The sequence below is a fragment of the Loxodonta africana genome, chromosome 2 (genome assembly GCF_030014295.1).
Source record: "Loxodonta africana isolate mLoxAfr1 chromosome 2, mLoxAfr1.hap2, whole genome shotgun sequence".
Classification (NCBI taxonomy): domain Eukaryota; kingdom Metazoa; phylum Chordata; class Mammalia; order Proboscidea; family Elephantidae; genus Loxodonta; species Loxodonta africana.
In genome coordinates this window covers 41258952-41282683 of record NC_087343.1, presented here as the reverse complement: position 1 = coordinate 41282683, position 23732 = coordinate 41258952, and the positions used below count along the sequence as shown (strand labels likewise).

The 23732-nt window shown below is 40.6% G+C and overlaps 1 protein-coding gene across 2 annotated transcripts in view; it reads right to left on the bottom strand.

Annotated features, from left to right (window-relative positions):
• SKP2 (S-phase kinase associated protein 2) overlaps window positions 1–23732 on the bottom strand; it is a 41968-nt gene that overhangs the window by 3031 nt on the left and 15205 nt on the right. Inside the window, exons 3-9 of one of the 2 annotated variants that reach the window (XM_003407987.4) lie at window positions 21771–21882; window positions 17222–17365; window positions 15348–15482; window positions 15041–15139; window positions 13025–13155; window positions 4623–4674; window positions 4347–4454 (exon numbers count right to left, since the gene is read on the bottom strand). In XM_003407987.4, coding sequence (XP_003408035.1) covers window positions 4347–4454; window positions 4623–4674; window positions 13025–13155; window positions 15041–15139; window positions 15348–15482; window positions 17222–17365; window positions 21771–21882 — 781 coding nt within the window. The remainder of the gene's footprint in view (window positions 1–4346; window positions 4455–4622; window positions 4675–13024; window positions 13156–15040; window positions 15140–15347; window positions 15483–17221; window positions 17366–21770; window positions 21883–23732) is intronic. The other variant, XM_023545422.2, reaches the window with a different exon arrangement.

Sequence of the window (23732 nt, the reverse complement as noted above, 5' to 3'; positions counted from 1 at the left end):
TCTTCCATGTTTACAGAACCTTAAACACATGCTCAGCTGGCCATAAGGCATTCCATATTTACCTGCTCTTCCAGTTTTCCCACCACCCCTGTAAGTTTATCTATTCTACAGTCAACGAAGTGAATTCAACATCACCGATATTTAACATAGGTTAGATGAATGTAAGATGATGGATAATTTAGAAAATAAATGCACTATCCAAATAAAATAAGTAAGCTTGTTGTTCATTGAGGGGATAAGAACTGGAGGTCAAAACAGACAAAAAGAAAATCAAGAAGAATAAATTGCTGTTGTTCTTGAAGTATACTATCCTCTGAAATGTAGAAATAAGAATACAAAAAAAACCCAATCACAATACATAGATCTTTAAACCTATCATCATTTAAGATGATAGCAATCCTGCCCTAACTCTGAATTTCCCTCGTGTGAAATTTGAGCCTATGAGAACTTTGTAATAACTGTGAGAATTCTGGTTCTGGGACACCCAAATTAGCTAAATTGTGAGCCATTCTGTGGTGGATTAACATGGAAAAGACAAAACTGTGGGTGGAAGTAAGAAAAGGAGGTAAAGCAGATGGCAGAGGAGGAAATGTTCTTGAAACAAGGCTTTGTGGAAAATACTTGATGGGGAAGGAGATTACACCTGTCTTAGAATACCCTCGGGTGTTACAGGTGAGAGGGGAGCGAGCTGCTTAAGATGGGATGATGGACAAATGACCAGTTCCCAAGTCAAAATATCAAAAAGTCCTTAGCATTTTGAGAAGGAGGCAAAAAATAAAACAAAAAAACAGGCTTTTTATTATGTGCGTCATCTACAACACAGCAAAGTTTGTGAGCATCTCTTTGAAGCTACAATAGAAGAGACTTTGCAAACTATGGGATGGTAAACAGAAATGAATAGTTTAAGTGCCACTATTTCTAATTTAAGACATGTAAAATGACATTCACAGACCAAGAGGCAGTTGTTCGAACAGACTGCTATACCACACGTGAGATACTGTGTGGTTTAAAGTCAGGAAAGGTGTTTGTCAAGGTTGTGTCCTTTCACCATACCTATTTAATTTGTATGCTGAGCAAATAATACGAGAAGTTGGACTATATGAAGAACAGGGCATCAGGATAGGAGGAAGACTCATTAACAACCTGCAATACGCGGATGGCGCTACCTTGCTTGCTGAAAGTGAAGAGGACTTGAGGCACTTACTGATGAAGATCAAAGACCACAGCCTTCAGTATGCATTACACCTCAACATAAAGAAAACAAAAATCCTCACAACTGGACCAATAAGCAATATCACAATAAACAGAGAAAAGACTGAAGTTGCCAAGGACTTCATTTTACTTGAATCCATGATCAACATCCACAGAAGCAGCAGTCAAGAAATCAAAGAATGCATTGCATTGGGCAAATCTGCTGCAAATGACCGCTTTAAAGTGTTGAAAAGCGAAGATGTTACTTTGAAGACTAAGGTGCACCTGACCCAAGCCATGGTGTTTTCAGTCGCATCATATGGATGTGAAAGCTGGACAATGAATAAGGAAGACCGAAGAAGAGTTGACACCTTTGAACTGTGGTGTTGGTGAAGAATATTGAATATACCATGGACTGCCAAAAGAATGAACAAATCTGTCTTGGAGGCAGTACAACCAGAATGCTCCTTAGAAGCAAGGATGGCGAGACTATGTCTCACATACTTTGCACATGTTATTAGGAGGGATCAGTCCCTGGAGAAGGACATCATGCTTGGTAAAGTAGAGGGTCACTGAAAAAGAGGAAGGCCCTCAAGGAGATGGAATGACACAGCGGCTTCAACAACTGGGTCAAGCATAACAATGATTTTGAGTATGGGGCAGTGTTTCGTTCTGTTGTACATAGGGTCACTATGAGCTGGAACTGACTCGACAGCACCTAACAACAAATGACAATAACAAAATGACAGTGATAATGTTTTAAGTGTCTTTACTTAATTTTATTAAACAAAAGATACTTATAAACTCATTCGTTTACCCCTTACTGTATCAACATAATCTTGTTTTCCTTATAAAATCTTAAATTCCTCAACTACAAATTCTGCTACCACAGAAGTTTTTAGTTTCTCCTAACCTCCGATCAATTTACTAAGTCCAGCTTGGGTTTCTTATTTGAATGAGAAATACAGAATAATCAAAAGAAAGTTTGGACTAAGGGAATATACCAATCACAGGGTTAGGAAATATGTGTACAATAGGAATAGGCCCTAAGGAAAAAATGGTACAGTGTCCCAAGTATTTAAAGATTATTATAGAAAAAAGACAGAAACTTTGTTTCCCCACTCCTGAGATTTAAAAAAAATAAATTAATTTATTGTGCTTTAAGTGAAAGTTTACAAATCAAGTCAGTCTCTCATACAAAAAGTTATACACACCTTGCTATGTACTCCTAGGTGCTCTCCCCTTAATGAGACAGCACATTCCTCCTCTCCACCCTGTATTCCCTGTGTCCATTCAACCAGTTCCTGTCCCTCTTCTTTCTCATCTTGCCTCCAGACAGGGGTTGCCCACATAGTCACTCCTCAGATTTTTTTAATTGTGAACTTCAAATATTTAAGCCACCAGAATGACAGAAATTAGGGGGAAAGAAATTTTATCTTGAGAAACCTTTTTTTTTTAATTGTGCTTTAAGTTTACAGTTCGTCAGTTTCTCATATAAAAACTTACACACACATCGTTATGTGACCCTAGTTGCTCTCCCTACAATGTGACAGCACACTCCTCTTGACACTATATTTCCCGTGTCCATTCAGTCAGCTCCTGTCCCCCTCTGTCTTCTCATCTCACCTCCAGACAGGAGCTGCCCACATAGTCCCATGTATCTACTTGAGCTAAGAAGCACACTCCTCACCGGTATCATTTATGTTTTATAGTCCAGTCTAATCTTTGTCTGAAGAGTTGGTTTCAGGAATGGTTTTAGTTTTGGGCTAACAGAGAGTCTGGGGCCATGACCTCTGGGATCCCTCCAGTCTCAGTCAGACCATTAAGTCTGGTCTTTTTACTGGAATTTGAGGTCTGCACCCCACTTTTCTCCTGCTCCATCGTAACATCGAGAAACTTTCAAGGTTAGGTGAGCAGCAAACATTTTAAAAAGTTCAGAAGGCAGATCAGTGTACTGTTTACATAATGCCTAGAGAAACGTACTCTTTTACCTTAAGGTTCAAGGACGGTATCTTTGTTCTTGTTTTCACTCTCATCTGGTGGTATGACTTGTAACTTATTCCTAATGCCCCTATTTCTCTTATTTCTAGATAATATTTAGACAAATCAGTAAAAATAATGGAGTTAGCGCTCACAGCTTGGTCTGTGACTTCAGGCCCCAGGTCTTAACCACCATATCACGCAGCTTGCAGTTATTACTGTGCAAGCATTATTATCTCATTGCATAATAACGTGAAAACGTGAGGGCTCCCAGCCTTCTTCTAGCTTCTGCCTGGGAAAAAGCATTTGGATATTGTCAGCATAGCTTCTTTCTCACTGGTGTGAAAGAAAGGAAACAAGGTACATGAACGGATTTTCTTAATAAAAGTGACCAGAAAAGAATTGTCACTGCACTCCCCAGGGGGCTGCACAAGCAAGGAAGGGGAAGCCCAAATGGCAAGGATGGGAAAGAATGGATGACAGAGAAATCTTTTTGGTAGAAGTCAGAGGTTCCTCAGAGTTCTGAATGTTAGGAAATAAAGGAGGGGAGGGCAGTTTTAATAAGAATTCCATGGATATGAATTCAGACCCCAACATTTGAGAGTGACAGAAGTAGGTACTGGTACCCCTTTCAGGGAGTGCTTTTTCAAATGATAAACTCAGGTCCTGAGTCAAGTTTAATGAGCCCTGGTGGCACGGTGGTTAACTGCTCGGCTGCTAACTGAAAGGTCGGTGGTTCACACCCACCAACTGCTCCATGGGAGAAAGATGTGGCAGTCTGCTTTCATAAAGTTCACAGCCTTGGAAACCCTATGGAGCAGTTCTACTCTGTCCTATAGGGTCGCTATGAGTCAGAATTGACTTGATGATGGTTTTCTTTTTTTTTTTTTTGAGCCATGATTAATTAAACTGATTAATAAAGACTCTAATTCTTAGATCTTCTAATTCCACCAGTTAACCTTGTGCAGCTGATTCGTCTAATTTATTCATACATTCTTGAAATTCACTTACAAGAGTCAAACCAATAATTTGAAGATGGGAGTGCAATGAAAAGATGTAATCTTGTCCCTCTTTCTTTTACAATGCACCGTCTACTAATAACAATGCATATTAACACCAGTGGCATCTCTTTTGGTCCCTGTCCCCTACTAGCTTTGAAAACAAAAAATACTTACAGTAAAGTTTCAGGTATTATGTCATAGCATCGACTGAGTGACAGGTGTTGGAGGTAGTTGAGCTGGTAAAATTCCTGAAAGCAGTCATTCTTTAGCATGACACTATCACTAAAACAGAGCAGAAGAAAAGAAGTTTAAAGCCCATCCATCACTTCCAGAGTGGAGAAGGCAGCAACAGTGTACTGCCTAGTTCCTTTAGTTCAACATTAAGATTCTTTTCAAATAGCAGTCATGCTTTTTCAACTTTTAATCTAAAATAAACAAACAAAATCATACCTTAAGTCTAGGTGGACAAGATTGGGGCATCTTCTAACTAAGGTAGAGACATCTAAGAAGAGAAAACACGTCACTATTAAATGCGGAACAAGAAAAGGATACCTGCTATCACTATTACCATTTAACACTGTGTTGGAGGTTCAGGACAATGCAACTAGAGTTGCACAATGATGTCGTCGTTAGGTGCCATCGAGTCGATTCTGATTCATAGTGATCCCATGTGACAAGGTAGAACTGCCCCAAAGGGTTTTCTAGGCTGTAATCTTTATGGAAGCAGATTACCAGGTCTTTCTCCCACAGAGGCACTAGGTAGGTTTGAACTGCCAACCTTTTGGTTAGCGGCCAAGCACTTAACCATTGAACTACCAGGGCTCCTCTGCACAATTAATTAGAAGAAACAATTTATCACCTTTGCATATAAAATTTTCTACCCAGAAAATCCAAAAGAACCATTTGAAAAACTACTGGAAATGTTAAGACAGCTGTGTACGATGACTGGTTAAACAATTCATAGCTTATTTGTGTATTAGCAATAATTGGCTGGAAAAATAAAAGAAAAAAAACCCATTCACAATAGCGAAAACCAAAACCAAAACACTGGTACAGGCAGTCCCCGGGTTACAAATGAGATCCATTCCTAAGTCTGTCTTTAAGTCACATTTGTAAGTCGGAACAGGTACATATGGTTCTTATTTATAGTTAGTCAAATGTTTGTCTTAGTATATGGTATATATTTTACCTTTCTATGCATATAAAACACTTAAGACTTCCAAACCAAGCAATGTTTTCATGAGCATCACAAAGTAGCACGTGCGTTCATAAGGATCATTGTATTTAACTCAGTTTTTTAACGTAATAGGTTTATGGCAGTCCGTTTTTAAGTACAGGTTGTCCGTAAGTCAGATGTTCACCACCTGGGAACTGTCTGTATATGTAAACATACAGCATATTATAAAGGCAGCACTTCAAATCAGTGGGGGAAATCTAGGATCATGACAAACCAATACTGTTACAACGACTGCAAAAAATGAAGCCATCTTCCCATCTCATATACCCAAATAAATTTCACACATATTAAAAAGATGTTGAGATAAGTAAGGACTTTGTAAATGTAAAAGAAAGCATATAAGGAAAACTTATAATTTACTACATACAATTTTTAAAATTCTACCATGTTAAAACAAATAGAATTAACGAACTGGGAATAAATGTTTGCAATATATACAGAGTTAACGTTCTTATTATGTAAAGAGTAAAACAGATAAACACAATAGAAAATGGGCAAAGAATGTGAACAAATAAATTGTAAAATACAGAGATAATGAAAATGGAGTGAGAAATAACAAGACTAGAAATAATGCTTTTCAGCCACCAAATGAAATATCTATTTTATTATAATATCCAGATAATAAAGCAGGTCCTCCCATATGCTACAAATGGATATTTAATTTTATACAACTTTTCAGAAGGGTGAACTGATTTAAAAAAAAAAAAAAAAGGTATTCAGAGCTTTACACTTTGCTCTTTGACCAAGTAATTTCATTCTTAGAAAAACAGAAATGTGCATGAAGATAATCATTTTAACAATGCATATAATAGACCCTAACCCCAAATTCTAATGGAGGCTTAGTTTAATATATTAACCCTCATTCATTCCATGGGATACAATGCTACCAGCTGTTATGAAAAGGCATTCCAACATTTCACAGCATAAAAAAATACTCAGAACTTAAAATGTACAGCGAAAACAAAACAAAATATACACAATGTATCATAATCGCAATTCAGTTAAAATATCAGAAAGAAAGGGGGAAATAAAAAGGCTGGAAGGAAATATACCAAATGTTAACTGTGGTTTTCAAGGGTGGTGGCTCATAGATGACTTTTCACAATTTGGAAGTCATTATAGATGACTTTTCAGAATTTGATTATTTTCATAATCAGAAAATGAATCAACAAACGTTACTCACACAAAAAAAGGCAAATGCGATTAGTTGCTTAGTTTTCTTTTCCCCTTCCAGCCACATTTTCAGTCCAGTTCCCTGTCCTGAATCCTAGACTTGCGTTTACAACTGCCTCATCAACATACCCATTTTGAAATATGATCAGCATCTCAAACTTATGTCTAAAACAAAATACTTAATTTCTCCCCTAAATATGCTCCTTCCCTAATGACTTTCCCATTTCAGTAAGTGGTAACTCCATCCATCCAGCTGCTGAAATCAAAAACTCTTGGAGTCATATGACTATTTTTCTCACATCCCACATCCAGTCTGTTACCAAATCCTGATACATCGGCCTTCAAAATATGCTCCAAATCTGATCATTTCTCACCACCTCTCATGTTACCACTCTAGTCTCCTAACTGGTCTCCCTGCTTCCAGGCTTGCCTGCCCCCTACAGCCTTTCCTCAATGCAGCAGCAAAACCCAAAAAACGAAACCACTGCCGTAGAGTCAATTCCAACTCATAGCGACCCTATAGAGTAGAGTAGAACTGCCCCATAGAGTTTCCAAGGAGCGCCTGGCAGATTCGAACTGCTGACCTCTAGTTAACAGCCACAGTACTTAACCACTACGCCACCAGGGTTTCCAATACAGCAGCAGAGTGAGCTTTTTAAAAGGTAAGTCAGATAGTATCACTCCTCTGCTCGAAATACTCCAATGGCTTACCATCTCACTCAGAGAAAATTCCAAAGCTTTGCCTTGGCCTGGAGAGCACATGGCTATCTCATCTACCACCTTTCATCTTGCCTCCTCTTGCACACTGGCTCTCATCTCAAGGCCTATGCACTTGCTGGTCCTTTGTTCCAGAATATTCTTCCCTCACATATCCACATGGGTCTCTGCCTCATTCACTCAAGTGTCACCTCCTCTGAGAGGTTCCATCCAAAAACAGCCTCTGTCCTGCCACACTCTACCTCCTTACTCTGCTTTATTCTTCCTCCTTGCAGTTTTCACCTCCCACCTGTTCTTTTTTTCAGTGGAACAAAGAGTTTTTTAAGCCAAATTTTGACAAAAATCAACAAAATTTAGTTATTTGTTCACTGTCTGGCTCCCCACTAGAACGTATGCTTCACAAGGGTGAGTCTGTCTGTTTTGCTCAAGGCCACATTTCCCGAGCTTGGAGCAGGACTTCATGTGTTGCAAGTGCCCAATAAACATTCGTTTAATGAGTGACCAAAAAACGAAGGGAAAGCAGCAGAAGACTTGCATAGGTAGTCCCTGACTTATGACGTGTTCAAGTTATGACAGACCGCGCTTACAACCCCTGACTTATGACATATTCAAGTTACGACAAACTGCACTCACAACCCCCTGACTTATGTATTTAAGTTATGACAAATCACACTTACAGCCGTCCTTTTTTTTGGGCGAGGGCAGGGGTACATCTTATCGTTAGTAATATGTACTATATACAATGTTGCAGCATGTAAGTTGCTGATGTCATCATATCTGTAAGTTTATATGTAATGTTTCCAACCCCCAAAGACAAATACTAAGATCGGATTTATAAAGATACCGATAATGAAAGGCAATAACGAAAGCTTAAAAAAAAAAAAAAGAGCTATTCAACTTATGTCAGAAATGAATCCCGTGGTACCTGGGGACTACCTGTTCAATTTTGTGTGACTATTAAGCCAGTCGTCTAGCCAACCAACCAGCTAAAAACATTAGATTTTGACACTACTAGGAAACCGTGGTGGTGTAGTGGTTAAGTGCTATGGCTGCTAACCAAAAGGTCGGCAGTTCGAATCCGCCATGTGCTCCTTGGAAACTCTGTGGAGCAGTTCTACTCTGTCCTGTAGGGTCACTATGAGTTGGAATCAACTTGACGGCAGCAGGCTTTTTTTTTTTTGGTAGGGAAAGATCAACGCTATGGGTATAAAATCGTTAAGTCTCCTTCTCTAGTCTTCATTCAAATGCCTTCCTCTCTTGGCAGCAAGGGTTAGTATACAGTGTTGTTGTTGTCATTAGGTCAATTCCGACTCCAAGTGACCCAAGATGATGAAGTAGAACTGCCCCATAGGGTTTCCTAGGCTGTAATCTTTACAAAAGCAGATTGCCAGGTCCTTCTCCGGTGGAGCTGCTGGGTGGGTTCAAACCACCAACTTTTCAGTTAGCAACTGAGCACTAGACAATTAGCTACCACGGCTCCTTTAGTGAACAGTAGTCAGTGACGATATTACCTTTTTAATGTCTCCTTTTATTTTACCACAAATTACAGATCCACTTGAGGTAGAGGGGATGTACAAATCATCTTATCATTTCAAATGAGAGGCAATTTAAACTAGAGAAGCCAAGGTCAAATCTAAGGCCAAAAGCTAGGTCTTCCTCCAAGACCTAGTTCAGTGTTTTTCTATTGCCCCACGGAGGGGTTATGATGGGGGCAAGAGGGGAGAGGACAGTGGCTATAATAATAACAGCCAAAAATTACCAAACTCTCGTGACATGCCAAGAACTGTACAGGTACTGACTCTATTCCTTACTAAACCCCTAAGGGAGTCCTGGTGGCACAGTGGTTAAAGTGCTCAGCTTTTAACCAAAAGGTCAGTGGTTCGAATCCTCCAACCACTCCTGGGGAGAAAGATGTGGCAGTCTGCTTCTACGAAGATTTACAGCCTTGGAAACCCTATGGGGCAGTTCTATTCTATCCTATAGGGTCACTATGAGTCAGGATGGACTTGATGGCAATGAGTTTGGGTTTGAGACCCCTGAGAGATGGGCTGTATTATTATCTCTGTTTTTCTGATAAGGAATGTGAGGCACAAGGAAGTTAAGCAACTTGCTGAAGGTTACCCAGGAAATGGCTGGTATTTGAACCCAGGTAGTTTTTTTAGTCTGACACCAGTCTTTCAGCTGAAATCAAACTCTCGTTAACTTACATATGATGAAATAGTGTGCACCACTCTTAATGACATTAATAATAATTTTTTGATTCCCATAATTAAGAAAACTAACACTTCCACTTCCACTCTGGCCCTCTGCCTGAATGTGTCCAGCGAGCAGGATTTTATTACTGACTATGCCCTGCCAAAACTCGGTCGACAGGCAATCTATTCTTTTTCAGAGGAACAAAGAAAAGTTTTAAGCCAAATTTTGACAAAATTAATAGCAGTGTGTCTATACCAATTTCTCAACCTTGCAGCCAGGGCGACTATGGATCTCAGTTCATTTCAGAAAAATTCTCAATAAAGTAGCAAGTGGGAAATTCTGACACGGAAAAGAAATGTAAACAGGGTACTGCCTTCCCTTTCCGTGGACATGAAGAGGGAAGAACTAAGAGTAGAGGGATTCGAAGGTGAAGAAGACGCTCACTGGTGGGAGTTTAAACTCCTCGGAAGGCAATTTTGCAAGAGCTACCCAAAGCCCAAGAGCGGTGCCTAGTCCTTGACTCCACAATTTCACATTAAAAAAAAAAAAGTTATTGTGGTGAAATGTATGTAACAAAACATTTGCCATTTTAACCATTTTTAAGTCTAGAATTCAGTGACATTCATTAGTCGCCATGCTATACAACCATCACCACTATCCCTTTCTAAATTATTCATCACCCTTAACAGAAACTTAGAAACCCTTAAGCCATAACTCCCCATTTGCCCCTCCCAAGCGCCCCTGGGAACTACTAATAAACTCTGGTCTCTAAACATTTGCCTATTCCAGATATTTCATGTGAGGGGGTTCAAGCAATATTTGTCCTTGTGTGTCTGACTTATTTCACTCAGCGTGATATTTTCAAGGAGTCCTGGGCGGTGCAAACGTTAAAGTGCTTAGCTGCTAACTGAAAAGTTGGAGGTTTGAGTCCACCCAGAGGTGCCTCGGAAGAAAGACCTGGCAATCTACTTCTGAAAAATCAGCCATTGAAAACCCTGTGCACACACTTCTCTGACCCACATGGTGTCGCCATGAGTTAGACTTAACTGGATGGCAGCTGGTTTAATGTTTTCAAAGTTCACCCATGCTGCAGCAGGTATCAGGACTTCATTTCTTTTTATGACAGAGTGGACATTCCACTGTGTGTGTATATATATATATATATATATAACACTTTTTGCTTATTCATTCAGCTATTAATGGATTGTTTCTACCTTTTGGTTATTGTGAATAATACTGCAGTGAAAATTGGTGTATAATTATCTGTTTGAGTCCCTACTTTCAATTCTTTTGGGTATATACCTACGAGTGGAATTGCTGGGTCATATGGTAACTGGTAAGTGTTCACCTGCTAACCAAAAGGCTGGCAGTTCGAATCCACCTGCCGCTCCTTGGAAACCCTATGGGGCAGTCCTACTCTATCCTATAGGGTCACTATGAGTCAGAATGAACTTGATAGCAATGGGGAAACAAAAGGTAATTCTATGTTTAAGTTTTTGAAGAACTGCCAAACTGTCTTCCACAGCGCTGTACCCTTTTACATTTTTACCAGCAATGGATAAAATTCCCAAGCAATTCCACTTTTAAGAATCTATCGTTAGAAATGCATTCAAAGATTTGCCTCTGTTCATCATAGTCATTTATAAAAGGAAAAAAACTAGAAAGATTCTAAGTGTCCACCAGAAGGTGATTAGTTGAAAAATTATGATGTAATCTATTGTTGTTGTTGTTAGCTACAGTCGAGTCAATTCCAACTCATGGTCACGCCATGTGTGCAGAGTAGGACTGTTCCACAGGGTTTTCAAGGAGCAGGTCTTCAGGCCTGTCTTCCAAAGCACCTCTGGGTGGGTTCAAACCGCTAACCTTTCAGCGAGTAGTCCAGCACTTAATCATTTGCACCTCCCAGGGGCTCCTATGATGTATTGATAGATAGCCACCGAAAAGGACGTGATACGACAAAGTATTCTGTGCAATAGATCCCATTTTTAAAAAAACTATGGAGAAAAAGACTGGCAAGATAGATGTTAGTGGGATTATTGGTGACTTGTTTTCCTATATTTTTGAGAGTGAATACGTAATACCATAATCAGATTAAAAGTAGTGCTTAAAGGAAAAAAACGTAGAACAGGAATATTACAGAGGGAAGGGTGGTGGCAACACACCCAGACATGGCTGGCTCTTTTACAGATCTTTCATGAAAACGTTTGCACTGTCTGAAAATGCATGCGTTTGAAAACGGCAGGGTCTCCAGCATGGGCAAGGGGTCCAGATCCTGGTCACTCTTGTGAACCCAGCTAGCATTTTCTACAGCCTGCTCTGTGTTACTTACAAGAGGACATATCGTGTCCTGGAGAAGCAGTTTTCAAATGCAACTTCAATTTTAAGAAGATACATTCTACGAATGTTTGATTCAAGTCTTTTTAAATATTTAAAAAAAAAAAAACTATAATAAACAAAACATCTACACTCAAATGTGCTGATACACCAGCATCAAAACACCAATAAAGGGTTTATGTGTGTTGTGAACTTAACTAGATTACGTGAAGACCACAGGCTGAACACTAGCCTGAGGTGGCAGGGTGGAGTCGTTATAAAATTCCGGCCGTTTGCAACCACTTAGCTTTGCAAATCAAGATTTTCTCAACGTTACACCAATAAGACAAAGCATAACTGGGCGCTGAGGTTTATAAAGACTGTAATTGTCACCCACTATCCTTAACTTCCAAAAGATCAGCAGTTCAAATCCACGAGGCGCTCCTTGCAAACTCTATGGGGCAGTTCTACTGTGTCCCAGGGGGGTGCTATGAGTCAGAATCAACTTGACAGCAGTGGGTTTGGTTTTTGGGTGGGGGAGGGGGGGTTATCCTTAACTTCAAATGCCTGTGTTCATCCAAACAACTTTGCTGTTTTCTTCAACAGAATTTCTAATAAGTTATACATTTGAACTTACGAAAAACCTTTCAAACAGGGTTTCTCAACTTCCAAGACTACTGCCGTTTTGGGCTAGCTAATTCTTTGTTGAGGGGTGCTGCCCTGTGCATTGTAGGATGTTTAGCAATATCCCTGGCCTCTACCCACTAGATGTCAGTAGCACCTTTTCAGCTGTAACAATCAAAAATATCTCTGGACATTGCCAAATGTCCCATGGTGGAGGGGGACAGAGGGGAGGGTCACTGTTTAAATTAATCAAATACTATATTTATCTATTTTAGTTTTAGGGGTTTGCCTACGAACTTGGTTGATAAAAAAGGGTCTTCTGCTTAAAAACGAATTGTTTTAAAGTATAAAAGTGAAATATACTTTCAGATCCTAGGTTTAAATAAATCTTCACTCCACTATCTGTTTGCCTTTCTCTAACCCTTCTAAATCACCTGTTACCTCGTTTGAAAAATAGGAGTAATGTGCACTGGATTAAATGAGGCAGTTTATAAAGACTAGCACTTAGAAGATGCTCCATAAATCAGACCTATTATTACTGTTGGTGTTACTGTTGCTAAGGCCCCAGGGGACTGGACCCCGTGGCTCTTACCTGATTTCTGTAGATTCTTTCGGTAGCCGCTCAGATTCAGCTGGGTGATAGTCTCCGATACATGCGCCACAGCAACTTGCACGTGCTTTTCAGTGAAGTCAGAACACCAGGAGAGGTTCAGCTCATCCAATCTGCACAGAAGATGGGTGACACGAAAACATGAAACCACCGCATGGGAAAGAGTTCTCCCGAAAATGATTCTCTGCTTAGTTGCTGGTGTTGTGTGCCATTGGATGATTCTGACTCATAGTGACCCTGTAGGACAAAACAGAACTGCCCCATAGGATTTCCTAGGCTATAATCTTTACAGGAGCAGACTGCCAGGTCTTTTCTCCCACAGAGCGGCTGTGGGGTTTGAACCGCTGACCTTTTGGTTAGCAGCTAAGCACTTAACCATTGGGTCACTAGGGCTCTTTTCTCTGCTTAAAGAGGACCCTAAAACAAAGAAAAAAGGGATCTCACTTTATTATGCTGGCCAGGAAGTGACCAGCTCAGAACACTGCCTAAAATTGCAGTGAAAATACAAAGCTACAGATTTCTTTCCTTTTACACAGAGCCCCTGCTTCTCTAAGAAGCTATCTTTCTTTGCTCACCTGAAACTGCCTTCCCCCTTCCTGACACTCTCCCTCGCCCCATTTTGTCCCTGAAAGTCGCCTGGAGATCTAGGCAGAGGCCTTAGTGAATGCTGCCCCCTTCTGGAAGTGGAAGGGCGCACTCTCCTTGCCTTTGCTCTGTCCTGACAGCACCAATCTTCTTCCAGGTCTGACTGTAAAAATGCTAGCCTCTATATTTTCTTTCTCAAACCACCCAGGTAGGTATAGCAAACAATCACAAAGACAGAACAATCATCCAAGCTGTCTGAAATAAACTGACAGATTATACTAGGGATTCCTAATAAAGAGCAGATAACATTGTAAAAAGCCACTTCATCTTATTCTTCCTCAGCTGAGATGAGGACTTCAAAGACAACATGCAAACATTAAGCCTCCCTTCCCCTCTCTGGAGCCCTGGTGGCACAGCGGTTAAGAGCTTGGTTGCTAACCCCACAGTCAGCAGTTCAAATCTGCCAGCCACTCCTTGGAAACCCTATGGGTTCTACTCTGTCCTATAGGCTCGCTCTAAGCTAGAAACGACTCAATGGCAACAGGTTTGGTTTGGTTTTCCCCTCTCTGGCATTAACTGACTAAAGATAGGGCTATACGTTTTCTCTTGTTGGTGACATTTTCTTATCCAAAAGCAATCTGCTTTCAACAAATCATGAAAAAGACATAGGTACAATGCTGTATCACATAAAACTTCTGTAAACCATACCTCTCCTCTCTTGGTAATGTCTGCAACTTTGTAGTCTTTATGTATTAACCTTACTCTACAACATAAAAGAGATGTTTTTAATGAAGTCACCCAAATTTATGGTTTACATCAGCAATGTACCAAATTTAATTAAAAATTGTACATTAGATCTACAGATACTGTGGGGAAAAAACCTGACTGTGTGGTCAAGTGTAGACAGATTTCTTTCAACTACCCTGTTGATAAACATGCTATCAAACGAACAAAAAAAAAGGGATACCTACACAAGTGTCCCTTGTAATCTAAACTGATTTGGCTCCTGAGTTTAGACAACAAGTTTGAGAGCAAAGTGTATTATTGCATTATCCAAATCTACTTGGTTCCTGGATTTTGGATAAAGAGTTGCAAGAACTTAGATAGCTCAAAAATTTACCCAATTCTTTTCAGATGTGGGAGTTCCTGGGAGCACAAATGGTTAAGTGCTTGACTACTATCTGAAAGGTTGGTGGTTCAAACCCACCCAGAGACACCTTGGAAGACTGGCCTGGTGATCTGCTTCTGAAAGGTCACAGCCTTGAAAACCCTACAGAGCAGTTCTGCTCTGCACACATGGGGTCAACCACGAGTCAGAGTTGACTGGATGGCAACTAATAACAACAACAGCCATGAAAGATAATTGTATATTTGATACAACAGCACTATAATCAAGTCTCAAATCTTTCCTACCTGGAACAGCTGCTTAGCAAAGCCTTCAAGGCAGATTCGGAGAATCCCGAACACCCACAAAGGTTTAGTCGCACTAAATTTGAGTTCTGCGCAAGATTACTGGGGAAAGAAAAAGATGCCAAAGGAATACCAGTAAGACACTCTTATCTGATCAACGAGCATCCAAAGGAAAGGAGAACAGTGAAGTAGTTAAGCGCACAGGCCTCCGAGTCAGACAGGGATGGAAGGGCATCCACTTACAGTCAGGAAACAAACTGACACACACAAAAACAATCTCCCCTGTGACATGCTCCTGGCTACCACTTACTTGACAATGGGGTCCGAAAGCTGTAGCCCTTCCAGACTTAGATTCTGCAGCTTGGAGCACTGAGAGAGAATGTCATGGAGGGTGGACTTATTTACTACAGAGTTCGACAGGTCCATGTGCTGGACGCGAAGAGCGCTGAACACATAACAGAAAAAGAGACTTCATAAGGCTCACACAAATATATCCAGATGAAATCCACTCCCTTCTCCCCAGATGAGCAGCCAGTAACAAATAAGACCCAAATTATACATTTCAAGTATTAATTATAGTTCTGGTCACAAAGCAAATTCCTACTAGCTAATTCCCATCCTCATTCATTTCACAATTCAAGAAGATTTTAGTTGGGGACAGATATTGTCACCAATATAGTTCCACTTAGGAAATTAATTAGAGGGTGTCATGAGAGTGAGCTGGATGGCGGGTGATGAAGAAGTAAGCCTATATGAGGACTCCTGGTTCCTGGTGAGGGTGAGTGCGTGAATGGCGGCAGCATTTACTAAAACATGGAAAATAGTGGAAGAGCAAGTTTCAAAGGCAGGCTGTGTTTAATTTTAGGTACGCTAACAACTGTGTTTAATTTTAGATATGCCAACACGGAGTCCTGGGGTGGTACCAACAGTTAATACTCTTGGCTGCTAACTTCAAGGCTGGAGGTTTAAGTACACTTAGAGGCTGGCGATCTACTGAAAAATCAGTCTTTGAAAACCCTATGGAGCACAGTTCTACTCTGACACATAGGGTCACCATGAATTGGAACTGGGTAGACAGCAACTATTTTTTGTGGTTTAATATTTAGGTACTTGGAGTAAATTCTGGTGGAGAAGTTTCTAGGTAATTAGAAACAGGGCTCTGTTTGAAAGACAGAGTTGAACTAGAGATGAACATTTGAGAGACCTGGTGGTACAGTGGTTAAGCACTCGGCTGCTAACCGAAAGGTTGGTGGTTCGAGCCCACCAGTTGCACTGTGGGAGAAAAACGTGACAGTCTGCTTCTTTAAAGATTTATAGCCTTGGAAGCCCAGTGGGGCGGTTCTGCTCTGTCCTACAGGGTTGCTATAAGTCAGAATCGACTTGACAGCAGTGGGTTTTGTTTTGTTTTTTGAGGGCGGCATTAGTGTGGGTGTCAGCACACACCTTGCCCAAAACAGTATTATGGATCAAGAAGAGAAGGCAGCCAGGGACAGACCTTGGAGTGAACAAAGGAAAGCACGCATGTGAAGGAGACGGAGAAGGTGCAGCCACAGGAGTAGGATAAAAACCAAGTGGGAGAGAAGTGCCACCATCTGACTAAGGAAAGAAGGGAAAATACTAGTGTCAGAATACATATGCTTAACTCTTAGCACTGTTGCTTTTAGTTTATTTTTCTGCTTAGTTTCTAGTTACTGTTCTCAAGTATGAGACAGCACTAAACCATATTGCAAAACGATCAGTAATCTAGAAATACAGGCTATTTAGGATCGCTTTTTGAACTATCCTACAGTAGGATCAGAAACCAGAAGCCATAAAACTGGTATAAAGCCCATACTCTTTTATTTATCAGAAAAGGGCAGCAGGGAAACAGATGGGCAGCCTTATATCTGCAAGTGAATGCTCTCTTGGTCCCCATCTCCTAAGAACCCAACTGGAGAAGCTAAATATGTGCATCTTTGACCCTGGGAACAGTAACCCTAAATTAATATGGAAATGGTGTCAATGAAACCTGTGCCATGTTTCAGCATAAAGGCTACATACCAAGATATGCAATTGATATCCCAAATTGTACAGATGATCTGCCACAGGTTATAATGTTGGAAATGTAAACAAAGAAGTTTTCAGCTGTTTTCCCATCTCAAGATTTAGACATAGCTTCTTTTCTGGAGTTTTTTTTTTTTTTACCTGAAACTTTCCACTAATGGTTGGTCCATAAATGACCGTGGACAGCGGAAGGCAGTGACCCCTCGAGACAGCAACCGAACAATCACATCTGGGTGCAGACTTTTACCTGTGAGGTCCAAGGTCTGCCACAGGGACTCATCAATCCTGGAAAGAGGAGATGCTTGATTTGATAAGTTGGCCACACAAAATCCTGGAGGCCCTCAACAATTGTACTAACAAGGAGGACATAGCACCTAAAGCTCCTTGAAGCAAATTCTGAAGGGACCTTTGTTTTTTAAGTTGACTGTACAATTAGGAAGCTCTGGTGGCATAGCGGTAAGTGCTAGGGCTGCTAACCTAAAGGTTGGCAGTTTGAATCTACCAGGTGCTCCTTGGAAACTCTATGGGGCAGTCCTATAGGGTCACTATGAGTCGGAATTGACTGGATGGTAACAGGTTTGGTTTTTTTGGTATACAATTAGTTATAACATTTGAAGGCAGCACTGAATATTTCTTAATCCTAGCATGGAGAGGCTTCCACATTTCTCTTTATACGTATTTCCAATTTGGATGGCTCAATGCTACCATTAGCAATGCAATGGTCTGAAACCACAGAATAAAATTCCTACATTCAGCTCCATTGGACAAATTTAAAAATGACTGACAAATGGCTTCATTTATTATTACTAGGTGGGTGGTTTCAAAATAGCCTAAATGATCACACTTGACCATTTTTTGCTACGAATGGATACGTTACCACAGTTACCATAAACGTGTAAATATAACTAAAGAAGGCAAATTAGTACTATTTTAGGATGATATATAGTTGTTAGGGACATCCACTAGGAAAAAATAGTCACTGTTCAGCTCTGTTTTCAAAATCTCACATTAGACAAAAGAACGATAACTTTTAAGCTTAAAAATTATATACGTGTTCAGAAAGACAGATAAACAATATATAAGAAGTATATAAGATATATATGAAATAAACAATGTATTTATATATCTATCTATATGTATACACAATAATGGAAACCCTGGTGGCATAGTGGTTAAGCGCTACGGCTGCTGACCAAAAGGTCAGCAGTTCAAATCCGCCAGGCTCTCCTTGGAAACTCTACGGGGGCAGTTCTACTCCGTTCTATAGTCACTATGAGTCGGAATCGACTCGATGGCAGTGGTTTTTTTTTTGTTTATACACAATACATACTTATAATTTATTTTTACTTTTTATATATTATATTATATATACTATATAAATATATATATATACACAATTCGATGGCAGTGGGTTGGGTTATATATAAAATCTCACTTATATGAAATATCTAGAATATGCAAATGCATGGAGTCAAAAGTTTACTAGTGGTTACAAGGGTTGGGGTAGGTAAGAATGGGGTATCTTGCTTAAGGAGTTTTCAGTTTCTATTTGGAATGATGAAAACTTTTGGAAATAGTGGTAATGGCTGCACAACACAGTGGATATAATTAATATCACTGAATTGTATGCTTAAAAACAGTTAAAATGGCAAATTTTTTGTTATATATATACTTTACCACAATTAAAAAATAAATAATGAAATCATTGGATTTAGGGCAGAACCTAAATCCAACAACTCTTCTATTCTCCTCCTGTCCTACATTTGCCAAAAGGGAGTAAAAGATATCTATACTAGTATATAAACTAATGTGAGGAAAAAAAGTGAAAAATATTACTTAGATTATGGATTGTGCTTACAAAACCAGAAGGAGGTACCAAAAATATACTGGATAGCACAGTAACTCACTGCCATTGAGTCAATTCTGACACAGCGAGACCCTGTAGGACAGAAGAGGACTGCCCTGTAGGGTTCCCAAGAGTGTAATATTTATGCAAGCAGACTGCCACATCTTTCTCCCGCAGAATGGCTGGTGGGTTCGAACCGCTGAGCTTTCGGCTAGCAGCGGAGCCCTTTAACCACTGTGCTACCATACCAAAAAAAAAAAAAAAAAAAACCAGGGCTCCTCAAATAGCACAATAAAAAAAGAGAGGAGCTTTAATATCCATAGTTGAATTCAATTAAAAAAAAAAAATACAAGCACATGAGGAAACATTTTAACTGCCTAGATGTACTAGAATTTTCTTTTTCAATAATGCTTGTAAAAAATGAACCACTGGCCAGGATTTCAAAATTATTTTGCTGTAAAGAAATTGTTTTTTTAATATGATGCCTATCTATCATTAAAAAGGCAGGACTATAGGTAAGAAATCCTTAAGAGAGTGACACGCTTTTGTATCTTTCTCTTGCCTAGATTAGAATCCATCTTGGTTTCAAGAACACTACTGCTCTGGTTGTCTCTAATCTCATTTCTTAAGTTTCCTCTCGCAAAGAGGTAAACTACAGCTCATCTAGCATTCCATTACAATCAGGGAAAAGTTTAAAGGTTTTTTGGCAGCTGCAGGAGGATGAATTCAGAAGCTGCATGAACCCTAAGCTGAACCTAACTAGATACGGTGTTAGAGTTAAGGCTGTGGAGTCACCCAGACCTTAGACCCTTGCTTTACCACTTATCAGCTCTGCTGTTACTGTTCCTGACCCTGTGGTTTCCTGATCTCTAAAACTGAGATGGTATGAATGATACTGTCACTGAAGTAAGTTGAGTAGTGCCCTCCCAAAAAAAAAGAAAAAAAAATCATGCCTAAATGGGACTTTAAAATTTCACCTTATTTAGAAATAAGGTCTTTGAAGATATGATTAAGTTAAGGATCTCGGGATCATCCTGAATTTAGGGCGGACTGTAAATCCAATGATGGGTGTCCTCATAAGAAGAGGAGAGAACACAGAGAAGAAGGCCATGTGACAACAGAGGCAAAGACTGGAGTGATGCCGCCGTAAGCCTACAACACCTCGAACACCCAGGAGCTAAAGGAGGAAGCATGGCCCTGCTGGCAGCTTGATTTCCGACTTCTGGCCTCCAGAGCTGTGAGGGAATACCTTTCTATTGTTTTAAACCTGGTCTGTGGTACTGTGTTACAGCAGCAACAGGAAACTAAGGTCATTTAAGGGTGCGTGGAGGACTAAATTGCTAAAGCTGCGCCCGGCACATAGCAAGTGCTTAGTAAATGTCAGCTGTTGCTTTTATGACAACTCAGATAAAGATTAATAGACTGCATGAAGAGGACACGTTCACAGCTGGTGGAGAAGGAAAATCAAAATGGGTTCCTTGGGTGGGAATAAGTGAAACTCCAACACCACTTGCTCCCACAACTGCAAACATCTGCAGCTCTTCCAAGCAAATGGCCCATCCTGTGAGCACCTAGGAGTCTATGTCTTAGTTTCGTAGTGCTACTGTAACAAAAATTCCACAAGTGGATGGGTTTCAGAAATTCATCTTCTCACGGTTCAAGAGGCTCAAAGTCTCAACTGAGGGCACTGGCTGTAGGGTAAGGCTCTCTCTGCTCTAGGAGAAAATCCTTGTCTCAGCTTCTTTAACCCCAGGGATTCCTTGGTTCCTCGGCAACCTCTACATGCTATCTCTCTTCCCCTCCATTTGTGCTTGCTTCTCTGTGCCGAATCCACTCTTTGTAATATTTCAAAAGGGAGTAGGTTTAAGACACACTCTATACTGATATGGCCTCAACAACAAAGAAAACCCTATCCCAGATGGGTCCTATCCACAGGTATAGGGGTTAGGATTTACAACGCATATTTTGAGGGGATGTAATTCAATCCATAACAGAGTCCTATGTTATCTTATTTCCAGTGCACCCTGGAAGATAAGGACTCCTGCTGTCTCATGAAGGGAATCTTAGTTATATGGAGTGACATAAACAGCCTTTAAACACATGGCAAAGAATGACCGGGGTGATAAGATGGGGAATGAAGATGGGAAGGGGGAGGGGTGGGAAAAGCTCCAACTGAAAAACAAGGCCTATTTCTGCATCAGGGCTGCTGGTGCCGTCCCAGTTCACCAGGACTTTCCACGTGCAGCTCATCTTCCAGACCTGAAAGGTGGTATCAACAAGAGCACCAACAGCTCTTGGCTGTCATGTACTGAACACATCCACGAGCCGGGCACTGTACTGGCATATTTACATTTCATCCTCAGAAATGCCCTGAACTGATGGTACCATCATCCTCATATATGGGGAGACAGGCTCCTCACATCTGGTAAGCTGGACAGGAGCAGAGTGGGGAAAGAACCCAGGGTTCTGTTGTTAGACCTGAGTGTGAACTCAGCCTTTGCCACTTATGCTCTGTGTGACCGGGGTTAGTTAACTCTTCCGAGCCTTAACCACCTCTATGATCCCCTTTGCTCTGAGCGCACTGCCCAGCCTATAGGCAATACCCAGTTAACATGTGCTGAACTGAATTCAGGGAAAGGAGGCTTTGAGAAATGCGGCAAGGTTTCTGCCTCCAGGAGTCCTCTCTCTTCCACTGTGAAACAAAGGCACTAATTATCAATAAAAACATGAAGGTCTGGTTTGTGCTACTATATTTTTCTTGAGTTTTAGACTTACCAGACAAAAAATGACAAATAAATAGCCCTTCTCTCCTCCACATATGCCAAGAGGGTGAAATTTACTTACGCTAGGCGATACCACCTCTTACAAACACTGGAGACTTTTAGGAGTTCAGGGAGACATAAACAGGAGAAGATCCCCAAGAGCAGCTCATCTGGTAGGGTGTCCCATGAAACGCCTTTGAGGGGAAAAAAAAGTTTTCTCATCACCATCCTGTTACCTTATCAAGCCTACTGTGTGTTTTCATGCACTTAAAAGATATCCCATATTTACCTTAAAAGAAGGAGTTAACACAAATCTAATTACTCATCCTGACAATTTTTTTTTTTTTTTTTGGGTAAACACGCGGTCTGTGCGCCCTGAAGTGAGCACCCGGCTTTCTCAGTGAATGAGGAGAACAAAGAATACTTTTCATATCATTCCTTTCTTTAGCTCCAGTGGCCAATTTTATGCTAGGACTCTATGAACTGAAAGAGCAGTGTTGGTTCAGCGGTAGAATTCTCGCCTTCCATGCAGGAGACCTGGGTTCAATTTCCAGCCAATACATCCATCACTCACCTGTCAGCATGTCGCTATGATGCTGAATAGGTTTCAGTGGAGATTCCAGGCTAAGACTGACTAGGATGAAAAGCGTGGCAATCTACTTCCAATAATTAACCAATGAAAACCCTATAGATTACAATGGTCCAATCTGCAACCAATCATGGGGATGGTGCAAGACCAGATAGGATTTTGTTCCATTGTACGTGGGAACACAATCAGTTGGGGGCCGACTCTCTAGTGGCTAACAACAAGAACAACAAATATTAGCTGAGGTACCAAACAAGTCCCCAAACCTCCCAAGTATCACCCAAAATGTCTAAAATACCACGATGCTTTTGGTCCCAACAGGTTCAGTTTCAAATGAAACTTCCTCCCTCTTCTTTCAGACTTACAGGAAGTGCAGTGAAGTTGATTTATCTAAAACGGTAGTCCCAAAAGGATGGTCTCATTTCTTAGTTCAATAAATATTCATTGAGCATCTACTATGATGCCAGGTATCCTTTTAGGTGTTGGGAAAAGAACAGTAAACAAAGGCAAAATCTCTTACATTCATGGGACTTGTACTGTAGCGGGGGAAAACAGACAATTACACATAAAAAAATAAGTAGATTACACGATATAAAGGAAATTACACCCATGGAAGCAGCAGTCAAGTAATCAAACAACATTTCATTGAGCAAATCTGCTGCAAAAGACCTCTTTAAAGTATTAAAAAGGTTAAAAAGCAAACATGTCACTTTGAGGACTAAGGTATGCCTGACCCATAGTATTTTCAATGGCCTCATATGCATGCAAAAGCTGGACAATTAATAAGGAAGACCAAAAAAGAATTAATGCCTTTGAATTACAGTGTTGGAGAAGAATATCGAATATTCTGTCAGAAAAACCAACAAGTCTATCTTGGAAGAAGTACTGCCAGAATGCTCCTTAGAAGAGAGGATGGCGAGACCTCGTCTCACATACTTTGGACATGTTATCAGGAAGTACCAGTCCCTGGAGAAGGACATCATGCCTGGTAAAGTAGAGGGCCATCAAAAAAGAAGAAGATCCTCAAGGAGATGGAGTGACACAGTGGCTGCATCAATGGGCTCTAACATAAGATTGTGAGGATGGCACAGGATCGGGCAGTGTTTCATTCTGTTGTATACAGGGTTGCCATGAGTCAGAATTGGCTTAACGACAACAGAATTAACATGAGCTATGCAGAAAAATTAAGTGGAGTTAAGGGAGGGGGGAGGACTGTGGTGGGGAGGTGGGGGTTAAAATTTTGAACACAGCAGTCAGGGAAGGTCTTTCTGAGATGGCACTGAGCAGAGCCTTGAACAAAGTGAGGGGGTGAGCCCTGTGAGTATCTGAGTGTTCTAGGTGCAAGGAACAGCATATCTGTTTTGAGGAAAAGCAACAAGGCCAGTGCAGAAGATCAGAATGAACAGGAGGGGTGACAGATGAGGTCAGAGAGGAGAGAGGGGCCTGATCATGCAGGGC